The 25577-nt window shown below is 37.8% G+C and overlaps 1 protein-coding gene across 1 annotated transcript; it reads right to left on the bottom strand.

Moving 5' to 3' along the window:
• Nucleotides 1-2164: 2164 nt before the first annotated feature.
• On the bottom strand, nucleotides 2165-11649 carry LOC114356476 (facilitated trehalose transporter Tret1-like). Its single transcript, XM_028309686.1, has 9 exons — nucleotides 11459-11649; nucleotides 9329-9478; nucleotides 8558-8674; nucleotides 7607-7688; nucleotides 6231-6421; nucleotides 5368-5607; nucleotides 4136-4278; nucleotides 3518-3629; nucleotides 2165-2475 (listed from the first exon to the last, which is right to left on the bottom strand). Exons 1-9 carry the CDS (start codon nucleotides 11496-11498, stop codon nucleotides 2207-2209), a joined length of 1344 nt encoding a protein of 447 aa, XP_028165487.1. The 5' UTR covers nucleotides 11499-11649; the 3' UTR covers nucleotides 2165-2206.
• Between the last annotated feature and the right edge of the window lie 13928 nt (nucleotides 11650-25577).

Genomic DNA, 25577 nt, shown 5'->3' with positions numbered 1-25577 from the left:
CTTACTTCTAGCGTCAGGACGTCGTGTACACGACCTGACACTCCTCAGAATCTCTCCTGAACATTTCCAAGATAACGTTGATCACGTGATACTATGGCCTAAGTTCGGGTCTAAGACCGATACGGCATTATACAGACAATCAGGCTGGAAATTAACAACAAACTCCGATAACATGATATGCCCTGTTTTCTGGCTGCGCAAGCTACTAGAATTAGGCAAGCAGAGGCGAACAGCGGAATGTGACAATGCTCTATTTATATCCATAACAGGTGCACCTAAAGCTGCTACTAGGACTCTAATAGGAAACTGGATTAAAACGGCATTTAAGGATGCTGGAATTAAAGCCTCTCCGGGCAGTATTCGTTCCGCTGTAGCATCTCTAAATTGGGTGGATAATTTGCCCATAGATGAAATCCTGTCTCGGGGAAACTGGCGTAGCGAGAATACATTTGCAAGATTCTACTGCAAACAAATTCGAAATAGATCTACGGTCGATAAACCGAGTAACATATTAATTAATAATTTTCAACCGATTTAAGATTTCAGCATGTTAAATGTATCCACTTATGATCATATTATAATTGTATTTCTTTATAAAATGTATGTGCTATGTAGCTTCAAGGTTGACAAATATAAATGGTGTGTGAACAGAAACTATTGTTATTCATTTTCTCCAATTAACAATAATAACAAAACAGAAACTAATCATGGTTACTAGTTCTGTTACAGAAACTCAAAATTCTCCTCTCATAGCGTCATTGGCCTGCAGTCACCAGGAGCTAATAAACAAGTCTCTCACCAGATGCTGTGCATCGTCACATGCCGAATAATAGTACAAGTTTTACATAACAATAAAACTTGTATTATTGAGCAGAGACGATGCACAGCATCCCAAGAAGGCCTCCTGGTGAGCTCTCTATGAAGAACTCCGAGCAAGCTCGCTCCCAGGTGACTAAATATGGCGGCAAACGGAAGTAAGTCAAATCAATTCCTATTTAATTATAGCGGAAATGACGTCATTTGTGGTGAAAAATGGTAAAAACTAGACCGGAAGTTTGACGCATCTCTCACCAGATGCTGTGCATCGTCTCTGCTCAATAATACAAGTTTTATTGTTATGTAAAACTTGTACTATTATCCTACTAATATTATAAATGCGAATGTTTGGATGTCTGGATGTTTGTTACTCTTTCACGCAAAAACTACTGAACGGATTTTGATGGAACTTTACAGTATTATTGTTTTTAACCCAAAATAACATATAGGCTATAATTTATGACGATCTGTGACAAACTAAATTTCACGCGTTTCAAGCGAGCAAAAGCTAGTTTTAAATATAACTAACTCATTCAACTTTCTTTTCATTAAAATTTATACTTTCTTTTCTATGGACATTAACAACTAAAATTTGTCATATCTCAAAACTTATGAAACTTTCTATAGACATAGGCTTGTTCGATCAGTCTTAGGCCCAGCTACCTGCAGGGTTAGTGTGACGTGCTACAACCCGGTCGAGTAACTGCACACCTAGCAGTCATGACGTCATATCGACGCACTGATACGAACGGAGTGAACGCGGGGAGGTGTGCGAGGGAGAGTCACATATTCCAACAACTTGCTTAGTTAGTTCGATCGGGTTGTAATTTTGGGACACCCTGTATAAGATGTGCAGACTAATTCAGACTATATCAAAGGGACCGATGATAAATACACTCACATTTAAAAAAAATGTGGAGTTTATTTATTAAAGATTGATATCAGTAATATTTAATTTGATAAGTGATAATTTTTGAACGAAACGCTAGATTTTGCGGGAAGATAAAATAATGCAGATAAATAATATAAGAAAATTAAATATTGGTTGATAGCGATATCATAATTAATAACTAGAAAAAGCTTTAAGAGTATTTTAATTTAGTAATTATATAAAAGGCATGTACTATTCGGCGAATTATAAAGATGCATTAATAAAGGAATACGTCTCTATGTAGGTATTTAGTCAGATTCAAATAGTTCGTGACACCCAAAGTGGCCAAAATGTTGACAACACAACACAACCTTATTGACAACGACGTCGTGTTGCGAACTTTGCTACTTGGTATACTGTTTGATGCTGACTGTAGATGCCCACACAATGCAGGACTAAAACAAATTAGAATGGCACAATTACTTTATTAAACGCTTACATTTACACACTTTTATTTAATCACCTACCCAACATCTTTTGCACCTCGATTAAACTCTTTCCCTTCGTCTCAGGGACGAAGAATATCGTAAAAACAAACGCCACAAAGCACACCATACTGAAGATGATGATGGCGACGTATATTCCGACGCTGGTGATGATGTAACCGAAGCTCATCACGGTGATCACTCCAGCGAAGTAAGAGGAGGACATCACGATGGAAGATCCTGCACTCCGCACGTTCATCTCAAACATCTCTCCCATCAATGCGGAAGGGAGAGATCCGAACCCTGAAAGAAAATATTTGGCATTATAAGGCAACGGGACTATTCCCATCTTTCATTCCCACCGCTGCAACTCCTGTGTAGCCAGGATCTACAGCTTGATCGAAAATAAAAACCCAACCAGTGAAGGTCAAGTTTGTTTCGGGGAAAGTTAAACTGTCATTGAACCCGCAACGAAATTAGGTAATCAGAAAAACATGTCTCTTTAAGGCAAGTGTTGTTTGGTCTTCATCATGATCGCCCTGCAAGCAAAGGTCGGAACTTTGATTGGATTACGCAATTTGATTTTTTCAAGTGCATGATCATCGTCTGGTCATATAGTTTTTGCAGGAGCACGCCCCTAATCTAATCTACCAGAGAAAATTATAGGATCCTACTTCCCACGATGGCCAATACACGGGTTGAGAAGCCCTGAGGGCTGAGTGTGAGTTTTATCAAACGACCTAAATTTTAGTTTCTGAACGTTTCCGCTAGGGGCGCTGTACAATCTGTCAAACCTACATTTAATGTCCTTTTTTTACGCGGTCACTAGGTGAGGACGGATGATGTAAATTCAGATTCAGCCTTCTGATGTTAGCATATTCGTTTGTTATTATTTTGTCCCTCTATCTCAGCGGTTCCCGAAAGGTGGTCCGCGGAACACTGGGGTTCCGTGGAAAGGCCGCAAGGGTTCCGTAAAAAATATTAGGTATCCCACGTTTCGTGACCGACGTTGTTCGCGCGCACCGACTTGTTTACGCACAAGGGAGGGGCAGGGCGTCCGCTAGGAAAAGTATAATCAATTAGGGTTCCTTGGAAAAAAAAAATTGGGAAACCCTGCTCTATCTTTTACAATCATCGTTATTATTCGCAACGAAATCCATGGGAAGAGTGAGTGAGGCACCGATGGTGGTGAGGGCTAAACCATTGTTCTATTGTCTACATAAAGAAGATAACAATGACCAATTTGAAAATTATAAATAGGTAACTTGAAAAATTCGAACTACCTAAGGTGGGAATTGAACCCACGAACAACAATGACCAGTTCTATAAAACAAGTAGAACTTACCGAAAGTGTACGTAAAGCAGTAAATGATGAACACTACCAACGGCATCCATTTTATTTGAGCTATTACTGGATGTCCAATGTCATACAGATACAGGTAGATAGCGAGGGCCAACTGAAAGGAAAAAATACTACTGAAGTTATACTGAGTTTCTCTTAGCCTAGGCGCAGACCACCAATTTTTAGTCGGCCAATAGTTGGGCCCGATCCTAATTAGTATGAAGAATCAATCGGTGTAATTTGCGCACTTCCATATATGCCCATACTGATCAACTACCGGACTAAACTATCGGCTGACGAAAAATCGGTGGTCTGCGCCTAGGCTAAAGGCATACCGTATTAACTGCGAATGAGATATGAAAAACAAAACCAGAGCAAAATCACTTCAGATTCTCTCAAGAAAGCCTTCGCAGAAAAGTGTCATCATAACTTTACCGAAGCTTAGGGGACACATTCAAGTAAATAAATATAAAATAAGTTTCTATCGTGCGCTCATTTTTTTTTGTTGAGCCAAAGGCCTCTTCCAAGAATTTCCACTGCGATCCGTCGGAGATGCGCTGTCCGCATCAAGGCCTAGGAATTCTCTATCAATCATCATTACAATAAGACAAAACTACATACCAAGCTCAATCCAGCAAGACTTGTGGAAATCATCAGCAGGATCCTCCTCCCACACCTCTCGATGAAAACAGGCGTTATTATCCCCGATAATACTTGGACTACGCCAATTATGATGGTGCCGATGAATGGGGTTACCGATGACCCTGAAAGACATGTCGCCAAATAAATAAAAATAAAAACGAAATAATATCCGCAGGAGAACCAAAGTGACCGACATAGCTCGCAGAATTGCTAAAATCAAGTGACAGTGGGCGGGGCACATAGCTCGTAGAGACAATGGCCGTTGGCGCAGAAAAGTTCTCGAGTGGCGACCACGGGCCGGAAGACATAGCGTGGGCAGGCCTCCTACTAGGTGCACCGACGATCTGGTGAAGGTCGCGGGAAGAACTTGGATGCGGGCAGCGCAGGACCGGTCGTTATGAATATGTGCCTTGGGGGAGGCCTTTGTCCAGCTGTGGACGTCATTTGGCTGAAACGAAATAACCACAATCTTCTTTTTACTCGAAGGTAAGAATACTGTAGAAAGTATGAGTCTTTACATTTAGGTAGATAACTAAAAATATGTCAATCAATACATAAGATCAGTAGAGTAAAGGTTAATGTGTCTTGAAAATAGCGCGGTTTTTGTTTACTATATGCGATAACATATCACCGAAATTTAATTCTGGGGTAACTACATTATAATTCATTAACTAGATAGTAGATAGATATTTCTTGACCCTTTCTTTTATTACATAGTCTCATTAGGGCTTTATCTCATTAGGCCGCTAATAAACAAAATTGTATTCCACAATATTTCGTATAGATCGTTTTATTAACCACGAAGACGCACGGACGCACCCCACCATTCTTCCGCTAATTTTTGAGTGTTATCGGTACACGCTAAATTGTCCAAGAGTGCACACGCACACTACAATAATGACGCTCGGATTGCTCGGATCAAAGTCCCCGCATCGCGCTTGCCTCGATCAAAAATTGGTGGGGCGCGTCTTCGTGGATGAAGCGATCTATATGACCATTTCGCTATCTTCACATTATGGGCGCAAGGTAAGAAAATATTCAATGTTCATTACTTTTACAAAATAGCTCCTGTAGTAACAAATTCGCATGTTTCTGTTAGAACAGTATAGGTACTAAAGTTTTACCCACGAGGTGAAAAATTCACTGTGTGGTTGTTTTGGATAAATTTTTTGTTATTGAGTTATATTGGATGTCTTATTTTATTAATATACCTGCCATTTCAAAAACCATTGTAGTATACGCGCCCATGATGATGGGTCCGCTAAATTGCACCAACATGTTCAATATGACAGTTATCACCAAGGCTCTTCTATTACACTTCACCGTGAAGAGTGCTTTCCATTTTTGCTTAGTCATGCTTTCTTGAACTTCTGTTTTTAGCTGTGATATTTTTTCTGCATCTTCTTTTCTATTTAACGATATTAGAACTGCTTTGGCTTCTTCTTCACGATCTGTAAATGTTGTTGGAAAGCTTAAAATGAAACTATTCTCATAGTTCCCATAATTTGCTACACTTGTGTAGGAGATTGACATAATTCTGTGAAGGTACTCTTCTTGACTGTCATTGGAACTGTTACAAAAATCAAAGCAAATTAAGAGGACTTTGAAGGTCAAGTTTTACTTCCCTCCAGTTAGAAGATAAACAACACAAGTAGATTGATAGATAGGTAGAACGTAGGTAGGTACTTTATTGTACAGAAGTCAAGTCAAGAAAAGAAAGATATACACAAAAGAAAGCGATTGAAATACAGAAAAGAAGACTAATCTACAATCAAGAAAATATTCAAGCAAGTGATTGTACGGTGTGAATGTACGAGTAAACTAATCCACTGTAGATAATAGTCTTCAAATTAATGATCATTGGCTTGGCTAATGCTTTGTGAAATTACATCCTCAAAAAAATTATAAAACTATTCTTCCGGGTATGCCACCCGGAAGAAATAGCCAGACAGATGTAATTGTATGGATTAAACGACTAAGATAACGCTTAAAGTAAACAGAATCATAGACTTTGGGTGACTCTGATTACCTTTATGTAGGTAATTTATCTGTTTACCAACATTAGAAGACTCACCTTGTATAATATGGTAAATTGGTGTTTCCGGGGCGCACAAAATGCCTCCAAGGAAAACTATTCCTATAGCCATGGGCAGGTAGTTGACTGCTTGATACGACATATATCCTCCAGTAGTATATGCTAAAAGGAATCCTATATTGACATATACCGCAGCTGTTCCTAGCAGCGTTCCTCGAATTTCTGTAGACCTGGAAACAGTTGAAAAATCTTTTAATTTCTATTGGTAGATTTTTTAAGGTAACAAGGTAAGGTAGGTAGACCGATGATCTGGTGAAGGTAGCGGGAAGTACTTAGATGCGGGCAGTGCTGGACCGGTTGTTGTAGAAATCCTTGGGGAGGCCTTTGTCCAGCAGTGGACGTCATTTGGCAGAAACGAACGAATGAGGGACTGAATGAAGGAAGGGACATCCCAATTCCACATATAACATTTGGCCAGTGCTGAGAACAAGCAGCACATAAAGACTTCCAACTCTACTGTTAGAAGCAATCTTCTGATTAATTTTAATTTTTTAACATTTTAACATAAACTTCACGAATTCAAACTAGTTCCGTCTCCTTTTTGCGAGTGTTCCACTGATGATGTCAGTCATGAGCAGTCTGCCCATCATATCTTGTGGGAGTGTGATCTTTGGAAACATGAACGTGATATAATGCTTAATTCAATACAACATACATCTGTTTCCGCAATTTATTACACCGATCTTGTCGCGACAAGGAAAAATTTCCGTGCTTTTAAGCGATTTTGTGAAAAATATTATTGGCAGGTAGTTGCTAATTGCTCATAAGATAGGCCCCCTTAATTTAATTTATTGTCCGTGGTGCATAATCTTTTTCTTAAAGGTTTTAAACCTTTGTTTGTCACCTGTCATCCGCTTTGCAATGGAGGGAAGTCGAACCTTAATTTCGAACTCCTCCTATGTTCTTCTGATTAATTTCGTTGCGGGTCCAATGACAGTTTAACTTTCCCCCGGGACAAACTTGACCTTCATTGGTTGGGTTTTTGTGGCGGTCAAGCTGTAGATCCTGGCTACACAGGAGTTGCAGTGGTGGGAACGAGAGGTGGGAATAGTCCCGTTTCTGATTAATTTTGTTGCGGGTCCAATGACAGTTTAACTTTCCCCCGGGACAAACTTAACCTTCACTGGTTGGGTTTTTTTTTTATTGTCGGTCAAGCTGTAGATCTTGACTCCACAGAACTTGCAGTGGTGGGAACGAGAGGTGGCAATAATGCCCGTATTAGAAATAGTACGTAAGACAAACTTAATGCCATTCAGAAATCTTCTCCTGTGAAACTTAGTTTCATCTTATTTTCACTTAGTTAGGGAAAATGAATATTCTCTAAATTAAAATGATAATCAAACAAAGATACTTACGCAATTTCTCCAATGTAAACAAAACTGAGGGTGTAGAGCATGGCTATAGAGACTCCTGTGAAAACCCTAAAAACCAATAGCCCTGAAAGAAATTAATGAATAAGAAGTATAGAAAAATTAGTATGGTAGCGAAAAATATAATTTTATTCTAGTGAAGGTTTTAATGGAAACACTTTTAATGGAAATAAAAAGCAAAAGTTATTGTTTTGGCACTACACATACTTAAATTTGTTGTAATACCTATCGGTTCTATTGCAAATACATATGAAAAATTGCTAATTGACTGCCATCAACCGTATCTATGTAATAACAGCCACTGGGTTAGTCTTCGAACCTTCACGAATTCTGCCCTGGCCATATCCACCCAGTTTATTCCATTCTACTAATGTCATCTGTCTATCTATTCTCTTTACTCCAAGGTCTTTCTGGCCCAGCGATCGTGGTCCATCGGTGCAATATGTAATGCCCATCTCTATTTACGGCTCTCATGCCCGTCTTCACCATTAATCCCTAATTTTTAAGTGACCCTTATGATAACACATTCTTTTTTCATAGGGGTCACTTAAAAATTAGAGACTGATGGTGAAAACGAGCATCAATCTCCTTCACCACGTCGCACCCCCGTCTTTTCTCTGATCCACTCGTTTTTCTTGCGATCTTGTGGATAAACACCAAGCATCTGTCTTTCCTTTGCTCTTTGTGCACCGCGGAGTCTCTCAGCAGACTTTTCTGTCAGCATCGTGTAATTCCATATACTTATTTTTATTGAAGTTAATATGTTTTAACCACACCAACGCGTGCAGATTGCAATCCCCGGCGCGATCATAGGCCAATGACAGGTCGCGCGAACTGTCATGGGTCGCGCGACCTGTCATTTGCCTATGATCGCGCCGACAATGGCGATCTGCACGCGTTGGTGTGGTTGAAGCTTAAATGAACATTGTAATTTACCTGCTATAGACTTTATGAGAGCAGTACCAAGATATGACAAAGAGTAGCCCAGACCCCCTACAATCAAGTACGGCTTGCGACCCAATGTGTTGGATATACTGCTGAAGGCAATTGCACCTGGAATGTAAAATTTAAATTCACTATCATCATATTCTCAGCTTGCCAAATGTTTGTCTCGAGGTGCTGCACTGGCAGAGCAAAAGAATCTTGAGGCATAATATAAAGAGTACTTAAGAGAATCGAATTGTAAACACAAATTTTTTAGTCCACACAAATATAGATATTCTTATTTTGATCAGATCATTTAATCTCCACTGTAGGAGCAAGACCTTCTAATTCTCCAGCTCTGAGAGTCTTGCTCCAGCAATGGATATAGATCGTTTCATCCACAGACACTCGCCACATCTTTCTTCCGCTAATGTTTGAGTGTTATCGGTACACGCTAAATTATCCTAGAGTGCACACGCACACTAGGTACAATAATGAAGCTTGGATTGCTCGGATAAAACCCCCTGAACCCCGCTCTTCCCTTGACCAAAAATTGGTGGGGCGCGTCGCGTCTTCGTGGATGAAACGATCTATACTATCTATGACAGGGTATTCTATGGATTTAGTATTAATAGCCTCCCCAAAGTTTTACGAATGTTACGTTTACATTTTATGTACCTAACGGTTTTCAATATTTGCAAATTATGAAGCCATGATGGAATCTCTCGATAATTGTAGGGATATCCGTAGGATATTCTGTAATATAAACTTAAACATAATTACCCACAGCAGCGCCAAGAACTGTGGAAGACACCATCCAGTTGACTTCCAGGTCGCTTGGCGCCTCTGGGAACTGATCAGGGTCTCTGAGCTTTGCAACTATCTGCGCTGGCCATCCTGCTGTGTAGCCAAACAAAATCTGGCCTAGACTTGCTGAAATGATAGAATCATATTTAATAAGGTTTTGGATACCTACAAAGTGGACCGACGACATCGTAAAGGTAACAGGGAAGCGCTGGACGCAGGCCGCTACCAATCGATCAACGTGGAAAGCATTGGGGGAGGCCTATGTTCAGCAGTGGACGTCCTATGGCTGAAATGATGATGATGACAGGTTTTGGAATATGCTGGTATGCAAAAAGCAACTCGGATCATCATCATTTTAGTGCTTCATGAGTTCATGACCAAAGAGCGCTAAGGGGACCCTAAGTCTGCATCTGGCCATGGTGTAGGTATATCTCTCTCGAAAGGGTTTACCTTTACAGTTATCTGTCTCCTGCTTTGCAACGGAGGGAACCTAATTGTGGTGGGATATGTCCTAAAGTCGCTGACATAGAATGGATATGGAATGGAGGCCACGTACCGGAAAACGCAGCGTGGGACGTCCACCCACAAGGTGGACCTACGACCTGATAAAGGTAGCGGGAAGGCGCTGGATGCAGGCCGCTACCAACCGTGCGATGTGGAAGTCATTGGGGGAGGCCTATGTTCAGCAGTGGACGTCCTGTGGCTAAAATGATGATGATGATGATGATGTTCTGTAATTTCATGCCCATAGCAGACTTATTATCAACTCGGGAAGGGTTCAACACCGTATCGCCTATCGCGAACTACTGTCATCACCTTTCGCGCGCTGTCAATCGCGAAGCGAGGCGTTAGACTAGGCGCAGACCACCGATTTTCAACCGACTTCAAAATAAGGAAGAGGTTCTCAATTCGACCCGTATGTTTTTTTTTCTATGTTTGTTACGCGATAACTCCGCCAATTATGAACCGATTTGAACAAATCTTTTTTCGGCGTATAGGTAACTAGCTTTCCGCCCGCGGCTTCGCCCGCGTGGAATTTTGTCTGTCACAGAAAAACTTTATCGCGCGCGTCCCTGTTTCAAAAACCGGGATAAAAACTATCCTATGTTCTTTCCCGGGACTCAAACTATCTCTATGCCAAATTTCATCAAAATCGGTTGCGAGGTTTAAGCTCAAAGCGTAAGAGACAGACAGACAGACAGACAGACAGACAGACAGACAGACAGACAGACAGACAGACAGAGTTACTTTCGCATTTATAATATTAGTTGGGATACCTCAAGGGTAGTCCCATTTAAATTTAATAATAAAAAAAACAACCCCCAATGGTGGAAAATTGGGGATGAACTTTTTTATACGCAATATCTCCGCCGATTATAAACCAATTTGAACGATTATTTTTTTGTTGAATAGGTATTATTAAAAGGGTGATTTCATGCAAATTTGAAGAAAATATTTCACCCCCAAGGGTGGAAAATTGGGGATGAACTTTTTATACGCAATATCTCCGCCGATTATGAACCAATTTGAACGATTATTTTTTTGTTGAATAGGTATTATTTGTGTTCACGCATTTGAAGTCGGTTTTTTTTTTAAGTTATTAGTTGGCCGATAGTTGTGCCCGATTTGAAATTGTATGTACAATCGGCCAAATCGAATCGGTGTAATGTGCGCACTTCCATACATGCCCATACTGATCAACAGCCCGACTAAACTATCAGCCGACGAAAAATCGATGGTCTGCGCCTAGGCTTAACGTTGCCAACATTACGATGTGGATAAGTGTGCGTTGCAGTATGGAGTTTCATACAAAGAATACTGACCGCCTCGAGTTGATACGGTTACGATCCCTTTTCGGGTAGATAAATGTGCGACGTCCTTTAGGCGTACATTGCAAGTTAGGTCAAAAGAGTAGGTAGAAAGTCTATCAAAAGAAGAAAGCAAAACAAATCCACACTTGTAGCTAAGTTTCTCCTCAATTTAATTTCTCCTCAATTTCATCACAAGTAGTTGTCACGTCATCTTTTGATGGTCTAGATCTTATTTATTTACTTTTAACACGCTTTTGCTCTTCATATATTTTGAATTTAATAATAACAAACTTACCAAAGAAGCAGAACAGATACTGTTTCCTGTAAACCTTCATTGTATTATGCACAATATTTAAAGAAAGAAAGAAAAAAAATAATTATTTTAAAATTATCAGAAAATTATAAGAATGTAGTTAACTCCAAGTCTTTTCATGAAAATGGGAGTCTTTTAACAAATAAAACGTAGTTTGCTATGATGTAGCCAGTAACACTGATTACAATTAATGTTATTGTACTAAGTAACTAAACATGCATTATCATTAGTACTATAATTATATGAAAACTCAGTAATTCTAGGTTAAGATGAAGATAAAGATTAACACATACTTTGTTCAGGGTTTAATAGACCCATATCAGATTGTTTTCTTACGACAGTCTATTGTATTTGTACAGTCGCGGAATGAAAAGGTTCGTCACCTTAGTGTCGGTTTTCGCTTGCACTAGGTACTGTGAGAGTCAAACCTGCCAACATAACAGTGTAAGAAACAGTGCTGCTAACATTTAAATAAATATGACGTTTGCTAACGAATAAGGTTTTGCTTGTTTATTTTTCTATCCCATCAGTGCAATGCAATGATGACATTGACCAATTGACAATAGTTTTTTTATTTAAAAGAAATAATAATGGCAGGTTGAACCAACAAGAAGGTTTTAGTTTATCAATCATAATAATCTTCTTGACAAGATAAATCGTCAAACAACTTTGATCTGAATAATTTTGAACTTTACTGACAAACAGTTAAAGATTATTTTCCCTAACTCGAGATTATTCTGTAACATAGTTTCAAAAGGTAATATGTGCTCGCGATTCGTTGAAGGAATCAATTTGAAAACTGACGAACCTTTTCATTCCGTGACTGTACTATCGGCCACAGTGTTAACTATCTATTTTTGCTCTCGCTTTCATTAAATGGTGAGTCTTTGCGATAGAACGAGACGTCATGCTCTGCCATGCCATCTGTGAAAGTTACATATTATTAGTTATTAGGTTTTAGCTTCTAAATAGCTGAACTAATTTTGATGAAATCTTGGACTTGGAAAAAGGCCGTAAAGGACAGGATAATATATTTCAGGGAAATTCAAAGAAAGAGAGAAGGAATGAAATAAACTTTTAATACAATCTTCACTTAACCCAAGGTTCTCTGTGATGAACGTCACTTAAAACTGTCAATCGGTAAGTATTAACATAATTTAAAAGAAGTGGTACACTTCAGGCGACATGTAAGAAAAAAAAAACCGTGGATTCATGGATAAGCCCTTGATCAGTAGTATTTGATTGAAACGAAGAAACTAAACTAGAAGTAGGTACTAAATAAACAAAAATGAATAACGCCTGTATTCATAAACATTACTATGAGGACTCACAGTGCGCGTGGACGCACAGGGTGACATACGAACCAATCACAGAGCTCTATTCAACGCTGTGGCACGCTTGTGAGCAAGCATCGTTTGTGAATACGGGCGTAAAGACTTACCTATCTACTCATTAATAATATCACAAATGGGTTAAATTAGACCATCTTATTGTATAAGGTTAAATTTATCTACAGTTGATCTTTTGCTAATCTGTACGGATTTTCTTGAACAACGTTTGCATTAAGTGCTAAAGTAAACAGTTTTAAATGCCTTGTGCATTTAAGTCAATGTTATGGAACGCGGAAACCTTCGCGTGGAAAGACCCGCGATGTGGCTAAGTAAAAGCGCTTTCTAAAAGCCTATTTGCAGGAATAAATAACTGTGACGACTTTTTAAAAGTAAGGTTCGTATCAGAGATCGAATTGCTTGACCAGATTCAATATTATGTAGGTACTAGCTTTTTCCCGCGGCTTGACCCGCGTGAAATTTAGTTTGTTATAGATCGTCATAAATAATAGCCTATGTTATTCTGTGTTATAAACAATAATACTGTAAATTTCATGAAAATCCGTTTAGTAGTTTTTGCGTGAAAGAGTAACAAACATCCAGAAAGAGTAACAACGGGTGAAGCTCGCTTCTACCTTCGGCCTGATCGTCACTTACCATCAGGTGAGATACAGGCCAAGAGCTTCCTCGTTGTGTATAAAAAAAAGACATCCACACAAATTTTCACATTTAAGTAGTAGGATTAGATTTATTAGATTAGATTTTTGTTAAAGTTTGTATCTAATGGAGCGAAATTGTCATCTTGACAAAGCTCCTTAAATAAAGAGTTTTTTTTTGTTATGGTGGAAGGATCACAAAATATCCCTATGGCTCGAAGTGCAGTATGCTAATCATCATCAATGATTTCTAGATGGGCCTTTTGATTGCGTCCTGCATCCAGGGTCTTCCTGTAACCTTTATAAGATCGTCTGTACACTTTGTGGGTGGATGCCACACGCTGCGCTTGCCAGTACGTGACCTCTACTCCAGAACCTTGCTGCCCCATCGGCCGTCAGTTCTGCGTACTATGTGCCCTGCCCATTGCCACTTCTGTTTGCTAACAGTCGTACTATCTCACCGAGTAGCCTCAATTCAGATAAGATAAGCAATGTCAAAACTAGGCTAGAATAATTTAATATGTGCTGGAATGTGTAAAACTTAAGCAAAAAGACTCAGATTATGGAATTTACAACTGTCAAACCATCTGCGATCTCCAACCCGCCGGCCAAGCGTTGGAATTATGGCAAAACCCTCCACTATAGTGGAGGAGACTCATAGTCCAGCAGTGGACTGTAAAGGGCTGTTGTATACAGGGTGTTAGGTAAATGGGTATATGAGCCGACACTAGCCCATGTTCATGTCAGAAAATTGATTCCTCCTTCATTTTAATTATTTAAATTTTCATACAAATCGGATTTTATTATTTTGTATGAAAATTAAAAAAAAACAAAATGATATTATCAATTTTCTGACTTCACCATACCATTTATATGACCATGTTAACATGGGTTAGTGTCGGCTTATATACCCATTTACCTAACAACCTGTATATTTAGATACTTATTATGATTGTAGTGTAAAATATAATGTATAGATAGTAGTAATTATAGTATCTAAATATCTATCAACTCCCAACGATTCTGCGTCTTTGCCTCATCACTGTCCCCAACACGATCCGATCCCGCACCTCACCATAAAGTTTTGTAATTAGCCAATTCTGCGCATTAACATAATCCCGCACGTTCCATTGGCCGCACAAAACTTGCTCCCAACTTTGATTGCCAATCGGAGTTCCAAGTTGCACAATGCGGCGTAAAGCGATCTGTCAGATCGGGGACTTAGGGGTTATCTACACTATGGTGTAAAGGACAGTGCACAGGGTGTAAGGGAAACAAAAGAAAACATTAAATAAGTTATACGGGACTATTCCCATATCTCGTTCCAACCGCTGCAACTCCTGTGTAGCCAGGATCTATAGCTTGACCGCCAATAAAAACCCAACCAGTGAATTGAGTCTGTTCCCATCCCTTTATCTATACTTATAATAAATCTGTAGAGAGGTCAATTCTGTACATGAAATATATTTTCAAAATAACTATCAGGGGGTGATAAGTGATCGATACTGATGCCAAAAATGCAATCAGTAAAATTTTTGTCTGTCTGTCTGTCTGTCTGTCTGTCTGTCTGTATGTTCCTTATAGAAACAAAAACTACTCGATGGATTTTAACGAAACTTGGTACAATTATTCTTCATACTCCTGGGCAGGTTATAGGATACTTAAGAAATCCCACGGGAGCGGGAATTAGTGGGAAAATATTTTTGTATGAAAAATCTAAACCGCTTAAATTAGACGCTTGAAATTTGGCATGCAGGTACCTTAGTAAACTAAAAGCTTAGTTACAACAGGATATTGCAAAATTCCCACGGGAACGGGAGTTAGCGGGAAAAAACATTTGTATGAAAAAATCTAAACCGCGTAAGATAGACGCTTGAAATTTGGCATGCAGGTATCTTAGTAAACTTAAAGCTTAGTTACAACAGGATATTGCAAAATTCCCACGGGAACGGGAGTTACCGGGAAAAAAATTTGTATGAAAAAATCTAAACCGCGTAAGATAGATGAAGGGGGTAAAACGGGATCCACGCGTACGAAGTCGCGGGCGGCCGCTAGTAGTAAATAAGATACTAATTATCAGTAGAAGAGTTGGGTGTTCGTTAGGCCTCCTCCCCCATGTTGTCGCTTGCCTCTCTAACTGACGTAACTGACATTGAGCAAAATTTTCAGGCGATTAGACAGATCGATTCGTCTTGCAAAATTGATTAAGATGGTGTAGATAACTCAGTTTCGAAAAAATTTTCAGATACATCAGCAAGCGACGATGTATTTCCACAACGACTGGTCCAGCGCTGCCCGCATCCAGCTGCTCAAATGATTACTTTTACTTTTACTTTTCAAAATTCTTTATTTAAACAAAACACATTATACAGTTACACTATAAAAATAATACCATACAGTATAACTTACATCTTAAATGCGATAACACTTCACCAGGCCAAAAACACCTCTCAAAGCTTAACTACACTGAATTTATAAACAAAACTATTAGCTAACACAAATAATTGTAAAAGATTAACATAAAGCAAGAACATTATGAAACTTTTAGTGTAAACTTCATATTTTAAAGAATGATTCAATAAACAAACTGAATAATTTTGCAAGTCGGGTAGTTTTTAAAAGAAGTACGACAAAGTTCGTTGGTCCTTCGAACCGAGCACCGAATACCGTGAGCCGGCGCAGATTATACTGGACTTGTATAGAATACTGATACCGGTCTTGTATGAATACGCAGGACAAAAGGCGACGTCATGCGTAGTGATGGGGTAAGCGGTATGTGCCGTAAGTATCGATATACGATAAATCCTGTATTTTCGTGGCTGCAATATTATAAATTAAGGGATTACTATGGGATGCTACATTATCGAAGAATTTACGAGTGAGTTTTAAGATGTAATTACGTAATGTTAACAGATTTATGGTTTCATGTAATTTTAGCAAATTGGTTCGAAATTTTGTATTATAAGCTATTTTCAAGGCTCTATTTTGAATTACTTGTAACGATTGGTGGTTAGTGGTGCAGGTAGTGTTCCATACAGGGCAGGCATATGTAAGGCAGGGTCTTATGAGAGTCGTGTAGATGCGTAGCTTAGTGGTCGAGCTGAGGGGGCTATTGCGGTTGAAAATGGGATTTAGGCCAATCATAGCAGATGCACCTTTAGTTTTAAGGCTGCTCAAATGATTACTTACTTCTAAACTTAGCCTGCTGCTTCTACTAATCATTGAGAGTCTGCATACACAAAACACCTGTTATCGTTATACCTAGTTACGTTACGGTCAAAGTGCAACTCAGCCTTAGTATGGAAATGTCATTTTAAACAACTGTTCAACGCGTGTGTAACTTTTATTAGTAAGGGGGCTAGAATCTAAACAAATCCTGTTAATCTTGGTGGACCGAATACCATTCCCTCTAGTCTGTGTCTAACCAAAAAATGGCAATCCAAAGCAATCTTCCGTGAAATTATCCGCTATTGGTTTCTGCGCCGGACTCGGCCAAAACGAATGTACACTTTGGTTCGCAAACAAACAATTTTTTGTGTAGCTTCATCAGGATTTGGAATGTATCCTCGTTTTTATGGGACAGTTTAAGTTTTAGTTACAAAAGACCGTTAATTGTTTCAAGGTTCTGAAGGCACGTATACTTAGGTCTAGTATGATTGGTGGACGAGGACTGAGTACCAGAACGTTTTCGTGGTCAAATGGTAGGTGATAAATAAGAATTTGACTGTCTCGATCAGCAAGTCCAGGGTTCTTTTCTGGTTGGGTACTATTTGGCTAGAATTTTACAATTTTGTAAAAGCCATTTGATTCTGCTTTCATTTTCAACGCATACTTATTTTACGTTTTTTTTAGAATCTCAATTGATTATGAACATATTATTATTATCTCACAAAAGGCATGAAAAATTCAAAATGTACCTATATCTTACCTTTAATATTTACACCTACTTCATAAAACATTCTAAAGCATTCTCTCTAAACAGACAATAAAATATAAACATAAATGATCAAGATATTCTAACTTGACGAAACAGTATCGAACTCCGAAATTCGAGTTAATAGAAGTGTTGGAAGTCGATCATTCCGATTATGCGAAAAGTTAGAACATTAATGAAGTTACAATCGAATTGAATAGAATCGAGACCCTCCATCGATATTGGCAATAGCGATCCATTTCACGAGACACTGCCTCCCGATCGCAGTTGAGACTTTCTAGACAAGTAGAGTGACATTGCATTTGATGAATTTTACTACGAATATTTTTCACAAAAAATACTTTATTTTATTTGGAGAAATCCTATCCTACTAGTCCTACTAATATTATAAATGCGAAAGTTTGTATGGATGTCTGGATGTTAACATGTTTGTTACTCTTTCACGCAAGAACTGATTTTGATAAAACTTTACAGTATTATTGTTTATAACCCAGAATAACATATAGGCTTTAATTTATGACGATCTGTGACAAACTCAATTTCACGCGGGTGAAGCCGCGGGCAAGACCTAGTTCTAAATTAATTTTAGTTCTAAAAGCTGTATGGAAAAGTATAAGTTGAAATAGAACTCTGACCCAACGTGTCTGTCAGACTCTCTATTATTTGGGTGAAAAGGTATGTATTTACTGAGCTAGCGTGCTTAATCTTAGTATAAAATATAAAAAAAAACTCTTTCTGATAAATTCACAAAACAATATGTTATTAAATTTGTCCTATTAATAGGAGTTGATCAGAGCATCAAGCTTTCAAATATTTAACCATAAACTTAACATTACAGAAAATCTACTTATTAAATGTTCTCAAGAATAGGTGATTAGTGTCGAGTCGAGTATTCGTATACGCCGAATTACTAGAGCTAGAAAACAACTTTTGTTACAACATTACACTGCACTACTACACAGACACTATTGTTATATTATTCCATGCACGTGTCAAACTTTATGTCCCGATATTACCCCAAAACATGGTTACTTTACATGAAGACGTGTAGACTGTCAACAGTCTGGGGGATGTAAACAATATTGAAATTGTGCAACTCAACGATTGAAATGTGAGAAAGGTCGTCACTTGATAGAAATGTATATGTTACGGCTAAAGATAGATGTGAACATAAACTTAAGATTAGCCGGCTAAACTTAAGTTTATCTTCGACGAGGTGTTAATGTTAGTTTCTTCTATCTTTAGCCGGCTAAACTTAAGTGTAATCGCAGGCCCTTGGCTAAAAATGTAGAAGGAAATGGAAAAGGAAACAATGTAATAATGTTTACTATTTTGACACGAAAAATTTATTAAAAAATAATCACTTTCATTACACATACTTTTATGTACCTATGTAGGTATTCAAAATTACAATTATTACAATAACAAAATATTAATTACATAAAACAATATCTAGGTACCTAATCATTAAAATAAAGTAATAAGGAACCATTTGGTCATTACAGAATCTTCTGTAGGTAGGTATTTAAAATTACAAAATAAAACAAAATAAAACTTCTTCAGTGTTAATTACTTAAAACAATGTCTAGTCACAATTGTTAAATAATATGGAGCTAATCGTTGTCTCCCCACCGCCCCCTCAAGCCCTCCGCCGGCCTGGCGCGCCCATCGAATACATTTTTAGCCGTATCGTTTTGGCTAATGTGCACATTAGCCGGCTAAAGATGGAATATCATGACGCAAACAGCTAACATGTTATCGAACTTTAGCTGCTTCTCGAAGCTAAACTTAAGTTTAGCCGGCTAATCTTAAGTTTATTTTCACACCTATCTTTAGCCGTAACATATATAAATATATCTAAATCTATGCTACCTAATATTATAAAGGTGAAGAGTTTGTTTGTTTGAAAGCGCTAATCTCAGGAGTCTAGTCTAAGTACTGGTCTGATTTGAAAAAACATTTTTGTGTTAGATAGCCCATTTACATAGGCTACATTGTAACATTACCGTACAGCCAATAGGGGCGAAGCAGCAAAGAAAAATGTTGCAAATACGGAAAAAAATAATGCTATTTTCTCGCGTTCGAAGTTACGGGGGTCGAGCGCAGTGTGAGACGTCCACAAGGTGGACAGACGACCTCATAAAAGTAGCAGGCAGGCGCTGGATGCGGGCCAATCGCTCACTATACAAATCATTGGGGGAATCTTGTTCAGTAGTGGACGTCCTGTGGCTGAAATGATGATGATGATGAAGGAACGACCAATGATCGGAGTTCTTCTACAGTATTTTAAATGACCTGTTGATGATGATCATGATAAAGAAGACAATGTAAAACAACCAATCAACGTTGATACTAGGAAAAGACAAATACATTTTCGTATAAACTATGTTTCTAGTTTCAAACAGTTTCTATTTTGTTAGTCAAATCAGTCAGTTCACCTTGTTGTTTCTAAATTAAGTATTAGTTATAATTTTGACTGGTCTATTCATAATTTTAAAGTGTTTTACATCTACTTATTTCCTTTACCTAAATTATGTTTACGATTTCATGAATTTAAATTTTATTGCACGAAACCAGATTTTTTTTCTAAAACAGTTACTTCAATGAAGGTATAGATTATAATTAACATCTTTTTAGCTATTGGATGTTTTGTCACTTTTTTACGTACCTGCTACCTATTTTGATTTCTCTGTATGGGGGTTTTCGCGATTGAAAAATCCGTCAGATGGCAATACGTAGACGCGAGGTCCAAATACTGCATGATTGGTTATTTTTGACATGACATTGATAGATATATGTCAAAATCCACCAATCACGCAGAAGTCAGACCCTACATCCACGTCCCGCCATCTGGCGGATTTTTCAATCGCGAAAACCCTCATTGAAAAGAGATAAGTTAATTTTAGTTTTCATGCGACTGTTTTAGTTTTTAGGAACAAGAGAGCTAGTTCACCTCAGTGTTACAAATGAAACTAGATTGAAACCCAGTTAATTTCAGATTCACATGAATCTTTTCCAATGGCTAGATTGTAATACTGATCCTCTATTAATAGGCTGGGTAAAAGGCCTAGTATTTTAAGCCTTGGGTCGAGAAAGGTATTCTTGCAGACTTTTAGGGCTTACCGACCAATTTCAGACGTCTGGTGCCTAGGTCATGTAATATTCATTGTTGACTGGTTTCAGAGTTTAAATGATTTATGTCTTTTCACTATCAAATGCGCCATCTTTCGATAAAATTTTCTTCAAGATACATTAGATTGGTACGAAAATAGCACATGCTGCAATGCAACTAATTTGATGTTGCAAGGGTGATATGGCGACGATTTTGTCCTTAACAGTAAAATTGTGAGTTAGTTAGATTACAATCTAACCTAATAGACTAAGAGCTAGTGAACGCCAGACCTACGTCATTTTACAAAAGCTGAAAGTTTGTCAGCGTATGCTCCCAATACAGGATAGAATGTTGTTTCCACATCAGCTAGACAGTTTCGACAATTCCAACTCGTTGCCAGACAGTTTTTTTAGGATAGCTGCCAAAGCCACGATGACCCAAACTTCATGATTCACCAACATTCTATCTTATAATGGGAGCATACGCTGACAAACTTTCAGCTTTTATAAAATGACGTAGGTCTGGCGTTCACCAACTCTTAGTCTATAACATAACACACTGTTTTATAAACAGACGGAGTTTACAATTTCACGTTGACATATACAAATGTTAGAATGTCATGTATTATCCCGACTTATAGGCACGAAAATAAAGCCCAAAAAATAAAAGCGAGACTCAAGATTACATATTTTTATTTGAATTTAATAAAGCACCAAAAAAAACAGACGGAGAAGAAAAGCTCAAAGCAACTATTAAAGAGAAATAAAAGAGGGTAGGTTTAAAATAAAAATTTCGCTTCTCCAACGCTATCCGTCTTGCGTGAAGCGACGGCGCTAAGATGAATATTAAAGGCTAGGGTTGACAATAATGCGTTTTCGTGCAAATATATTGATTACTCTCTCTATTTCTCTCCCTATTTTTTGGTCGCTCTCTTTCGCTATCTCTCTTTCGGTCACTGTCTTTCACTATCTCCTCTATATCTATCTTTCTCTCCCTATCTTTTGGTCTTCCTCTTTCACTATTCTCCTCTGTCTCATCTCCGCCTTACTTTCGGTCTCTCTCTTTCGCTATAGCCAGTCACTATCTCTCTCTCCCTATTTTTCTTTCGATATCACCAATCTCTATCTTTTTCTTCCGATTTTTCGGCCTCCCTCTGTCTTTCCGTCTTTGTAATTCGCTCTCTCTCTCTTAAAAGCTGCTGCCTGCAGCTGAACGAGCCGGTATTACAATGTGGTTTTTCATTAAAAAATGAGAAAATATCGTTAATGGATTCAAATTCACAGTCATATTTTTCAAAGTTCAATTCCTGGAGCTTATCGAGTCCCATTAGGACTTTAAAACTTTCGGCAGCTTTAGGTTTTAGAAAAGGCTGTTAAATTCCCTCTCATTATTTTTAAGTGCACTATAATTGAATGAGATTACAGGTTTTAAGTAGTTTTTTTACGAATGATAGAAGTTCGAACATCAAATTATACTAAAGCAATTTTATATTTCTTTCTTATTTCACTGTTAAAGTTTGGAGCACTTGAATTTATACGAGCGTAAAATCGTCTCTTTGTTGCCTTTCTAAACATAAAAAGTATAATTTTATGAGTAATTTATTTTATAGATTGAAGGCGATTGATGTAATATACCTACTGCTAGACAGACTATGCAGTGCTAAAACTATAGCTCTACATTACTTGAACACGTGCAAGAAAGAAGAAATTAATGTGTCGCAAGAAAATTTTAGCTGATTGTTTTGGCTACTGGAGAATACACCGTACTTGTCTTATTAATTTGGCCATGTGGTACCGGTTGCGTATTTTGTCTCCTGTGCGTCTTGCTCCTTCAGTGAGACTGAATGACCTGACGACGATGATTACCTCTTTTAAGAGATTTAATAAACAAATCAAATTAGGATTGAGCAATAAAATAAAATTGAATAAACAAATGAATTCATCATCATCATCTCAGCCATAGGACGTCCACTGCTGAACATGGCCTATGTTCAGCAGTGAGCATCGAATCAGAAATGAGGAAATCCGTAAACGAACTAAAGTCGCTGACATAGCCCGAAGGATTAGCAAGCTGAAGTGGCAATAGGCATGACGATAACAAAATAAATACAAGAAGGTCATGATTCTACAGTGGAGACTAAATGACCTCATCATCATCATCATCATCTCAGCCATAGGACGTCCACTGCTGAACATAGGCCTCCCCCAATGCTTTCCATGTTGCCCGCTTGGTAGCGGCCTGCGTCCAGTGCCTTCTTGTCCTATATGATGTCGTCGCTCCACCTTGTGGGTGGACGTCCCACGCCGCGTTTTCCGGTACGCAACAAATAAATAAATAACAAATAAATTTATTTTATTTATTTATTTATTTATTATTCATTATTGAGCAATTACACATTTGATCCAAATAGCGTCCTAAATCCTCTTTAGGTTTGTCTAGACATATTAAATTGATATTCAATTAAGAAATGAATAATATGAATGGTTCCAACCCTAGCTCAGCTAACGTTTAATTTTCACCTCGCTTCCGCCTTCCGCTGTATATTGCGTCGCTTTATTACCCCTGCGGCGACACACTTCTGTTTCGCTGGCCCAATCACACTCAGTGTGTATACATCTTTAGCTATGTGACAAAGGTGATTACAACAGAATGCTATAATAATACAGGGTGTTTTTGATGGCAAAAAATCTTGAACTCGATTTCATGCGTATTTTTGCAGCGAAATGACAGTAGTCATTTCGCTGCAAAAATACGCAAAAAAACTAACTTTAATGTCAAATTTTAATCCTTCCAATCCAGACAAAATCTTATAGAGCTAGTAAAAATATTTCCACAGTAACTATACAGGAGCTTGCTCTGTCAACGTCTAGGTGTGGCGTGTAAATAGCCACAGAAAAAATTGCGGGAGAAGAGAAATAATGCGGGGACGGCTGGTGACTTCAAATAACTTAAAAATATAGTCGCATAAAATGAAAACCACCAACCTGCAGATCAGGAGTCAGTCAGTAAATAATCAGCAGTTTCTTGACATGAGTATTGTTGACAGACGTTCAAAACAAAACATTTTACTGTTTGTTGGGAAGTACTTGAATGCGGGGACACCTTACAGCAAACACCCTGTATAATAAATCCATCACGAACAATTTAATAACAATAGGTACTTGCCTGATTTAATAATCATTTCTTTTATATTGTTGATGAGCGAATTTATAAAGGTTAATGTGATTTTTTTTTACACCAGTGGGCGCGAAAAATCCTTCGTATTGGGGACAGCTGTTGACAGGAAATAAATTGAATAAAAAGAGAGGTTTATTTTATAAGTTTCAATGTTTGTTCTTGCTGACATTCAGGGTTAGGTATATTAAAGTAAATAGCGTGACAGGTCTGCACAGTGGGTTGTATCATGAAGTTTATGAAGCCAAAAACTAGCAGTTTTTTATGTTGAAAAAAATACACAACTTGTTAAGGCAATAGTTTCATTTAAAATTGTTCTCTATTGTTGATATAGCCCTAGCTTCGAAATACGTAATAATTTTCCTACAGAGCTTTGAATACTGCCAATAATTTAGAATTTGAAAAACATTGTTAACATATTCGATCAGGCATTTAATTTTCAGCAACAAAAAGTTTTAGTTTTGTATATAAGTTTGACCCAGTTTTTAAGGAAATGTTGTCTTCAATAAAGTGGAGTTTTTTATTACCTAAAGAAATCATTTTTATACCCAAGTAGGTGCTTTCCCCTGTGGATAGTCGTCGTGAATTTTGCTGAAAATAATTTGGTCCCAGTCAAGGTGCAGATGAGCGTGTTTTCTTCTATTTACTTAGGACCGAACCACTCTGCTAGTTACGTAGCCTTTTTCCCCGAGTAAAGAAAAGAAAGAATATTTTTCACTGAGCTTTTTGAGCAAGTCATATTGAGTAGCTTTTGAAAAGATTATGAAACACAATAGGTAGTTCTAATTTATAAAATTTTAACTGATGAAATCATTCGAAATATACTCTTGTGTTTCTATTTAGTTATATGTATAAAATTAATTAGGGATCTATTAATTATCAGTGTTTTTGGCAGGTGTGGTTTAGCCTAGGCACAGACCACCGACTTTTAGTAGGCCGATAGTTGGGCTCAATTTTAATTTGTATGACGAATCGGTTGATACCAAACGGGTGTAATGTGCGCACTTCTATACATGCCCATACTGATTAACTGCCCGACTAAATTACCGGGCGACAAAAAATCGGTGGTCTGCGTCTAGGCTTAAAGTAGACGTAAGAAGAAGAAAAACTATTTTCGAAATTCAACATTTAGAGGGATGAGAAAGGGGTCGAAAGATTGTGTGGTAGTCAATCATTTCTTAAAAGGATAGAAAGCTTATCTTGTAACTATTAAAGACATAAAGCTTTCTGTGATTCAACAAAATACACAAGCGGACAAAGTTGACGATTTTTTTTAAGATGTTAGAGGTTAGATAACATTTCTCAATTTTCATATTGAAATTGAAATAAATAAAAATACACATTATTTAAAAAGGATAAATTAATTTGTCTTCAATTTCAAAGAAAAACACGTGAGGACAAAATTACTGTAAAATTAAAATTCTTGGAACACCTTTTACATGAATACATATTGGTATAGGCCATTGAACTGTTTTGAAATTAAATATTGACACTCATTTCGGGTCTCTTTAGGGAACATTTTCAGGCAGAATTCACAAGTTTAGCGTTTAACTCAGTCAGTCTGAAGTATGGGAGCGGCATGGGGTGACATGGACATATTATGACGTGACAAAGCATCCAAATCTGTACCTTCATCTTTCATTTCATTTCATTGTTTAATTTTTCATACAAAATTTTTCGATGACACTTTGAATACGCAACGAAACGAACTCGAAAGTTTTTCCTACTAGAGGTACGGTACGGCTAGCACGAACAACTTTCGAGTTCGATACGTTTGCGTATTCGAATCGCCATCAAAAGATTTAGTAGGTGCGAAAACTACAACAGCGCCCTTGTGAACGTGTCGTAAAGTGAACGTTGCACGAAGCTTACTTTAAGAATCAAAATCGTCACGTTA

This window comes from Ostrinia furnacalis, unplaced genomic scaffold, assembly GCF_004193835.3.
Source record: "Ostrinia furnacalis isolate ACB-3 unplaced genomic scaffold, ASM419383v2 OfSCF2810, whole genome shotgun sequence".
NCBI classification, from domain to species: domain Eukaryota; kingdom Metazoa; phylum Arthropoda; class Insecta; order Lepidoptera; family Crambidae; genus Ostrinia; species Ostrinia furnacalis.
The sequence above is the reverse complement of the archived record's forward strand: the minus strand, read 5'-3'. Positions and strand labels throughout refer to the sequence as shown.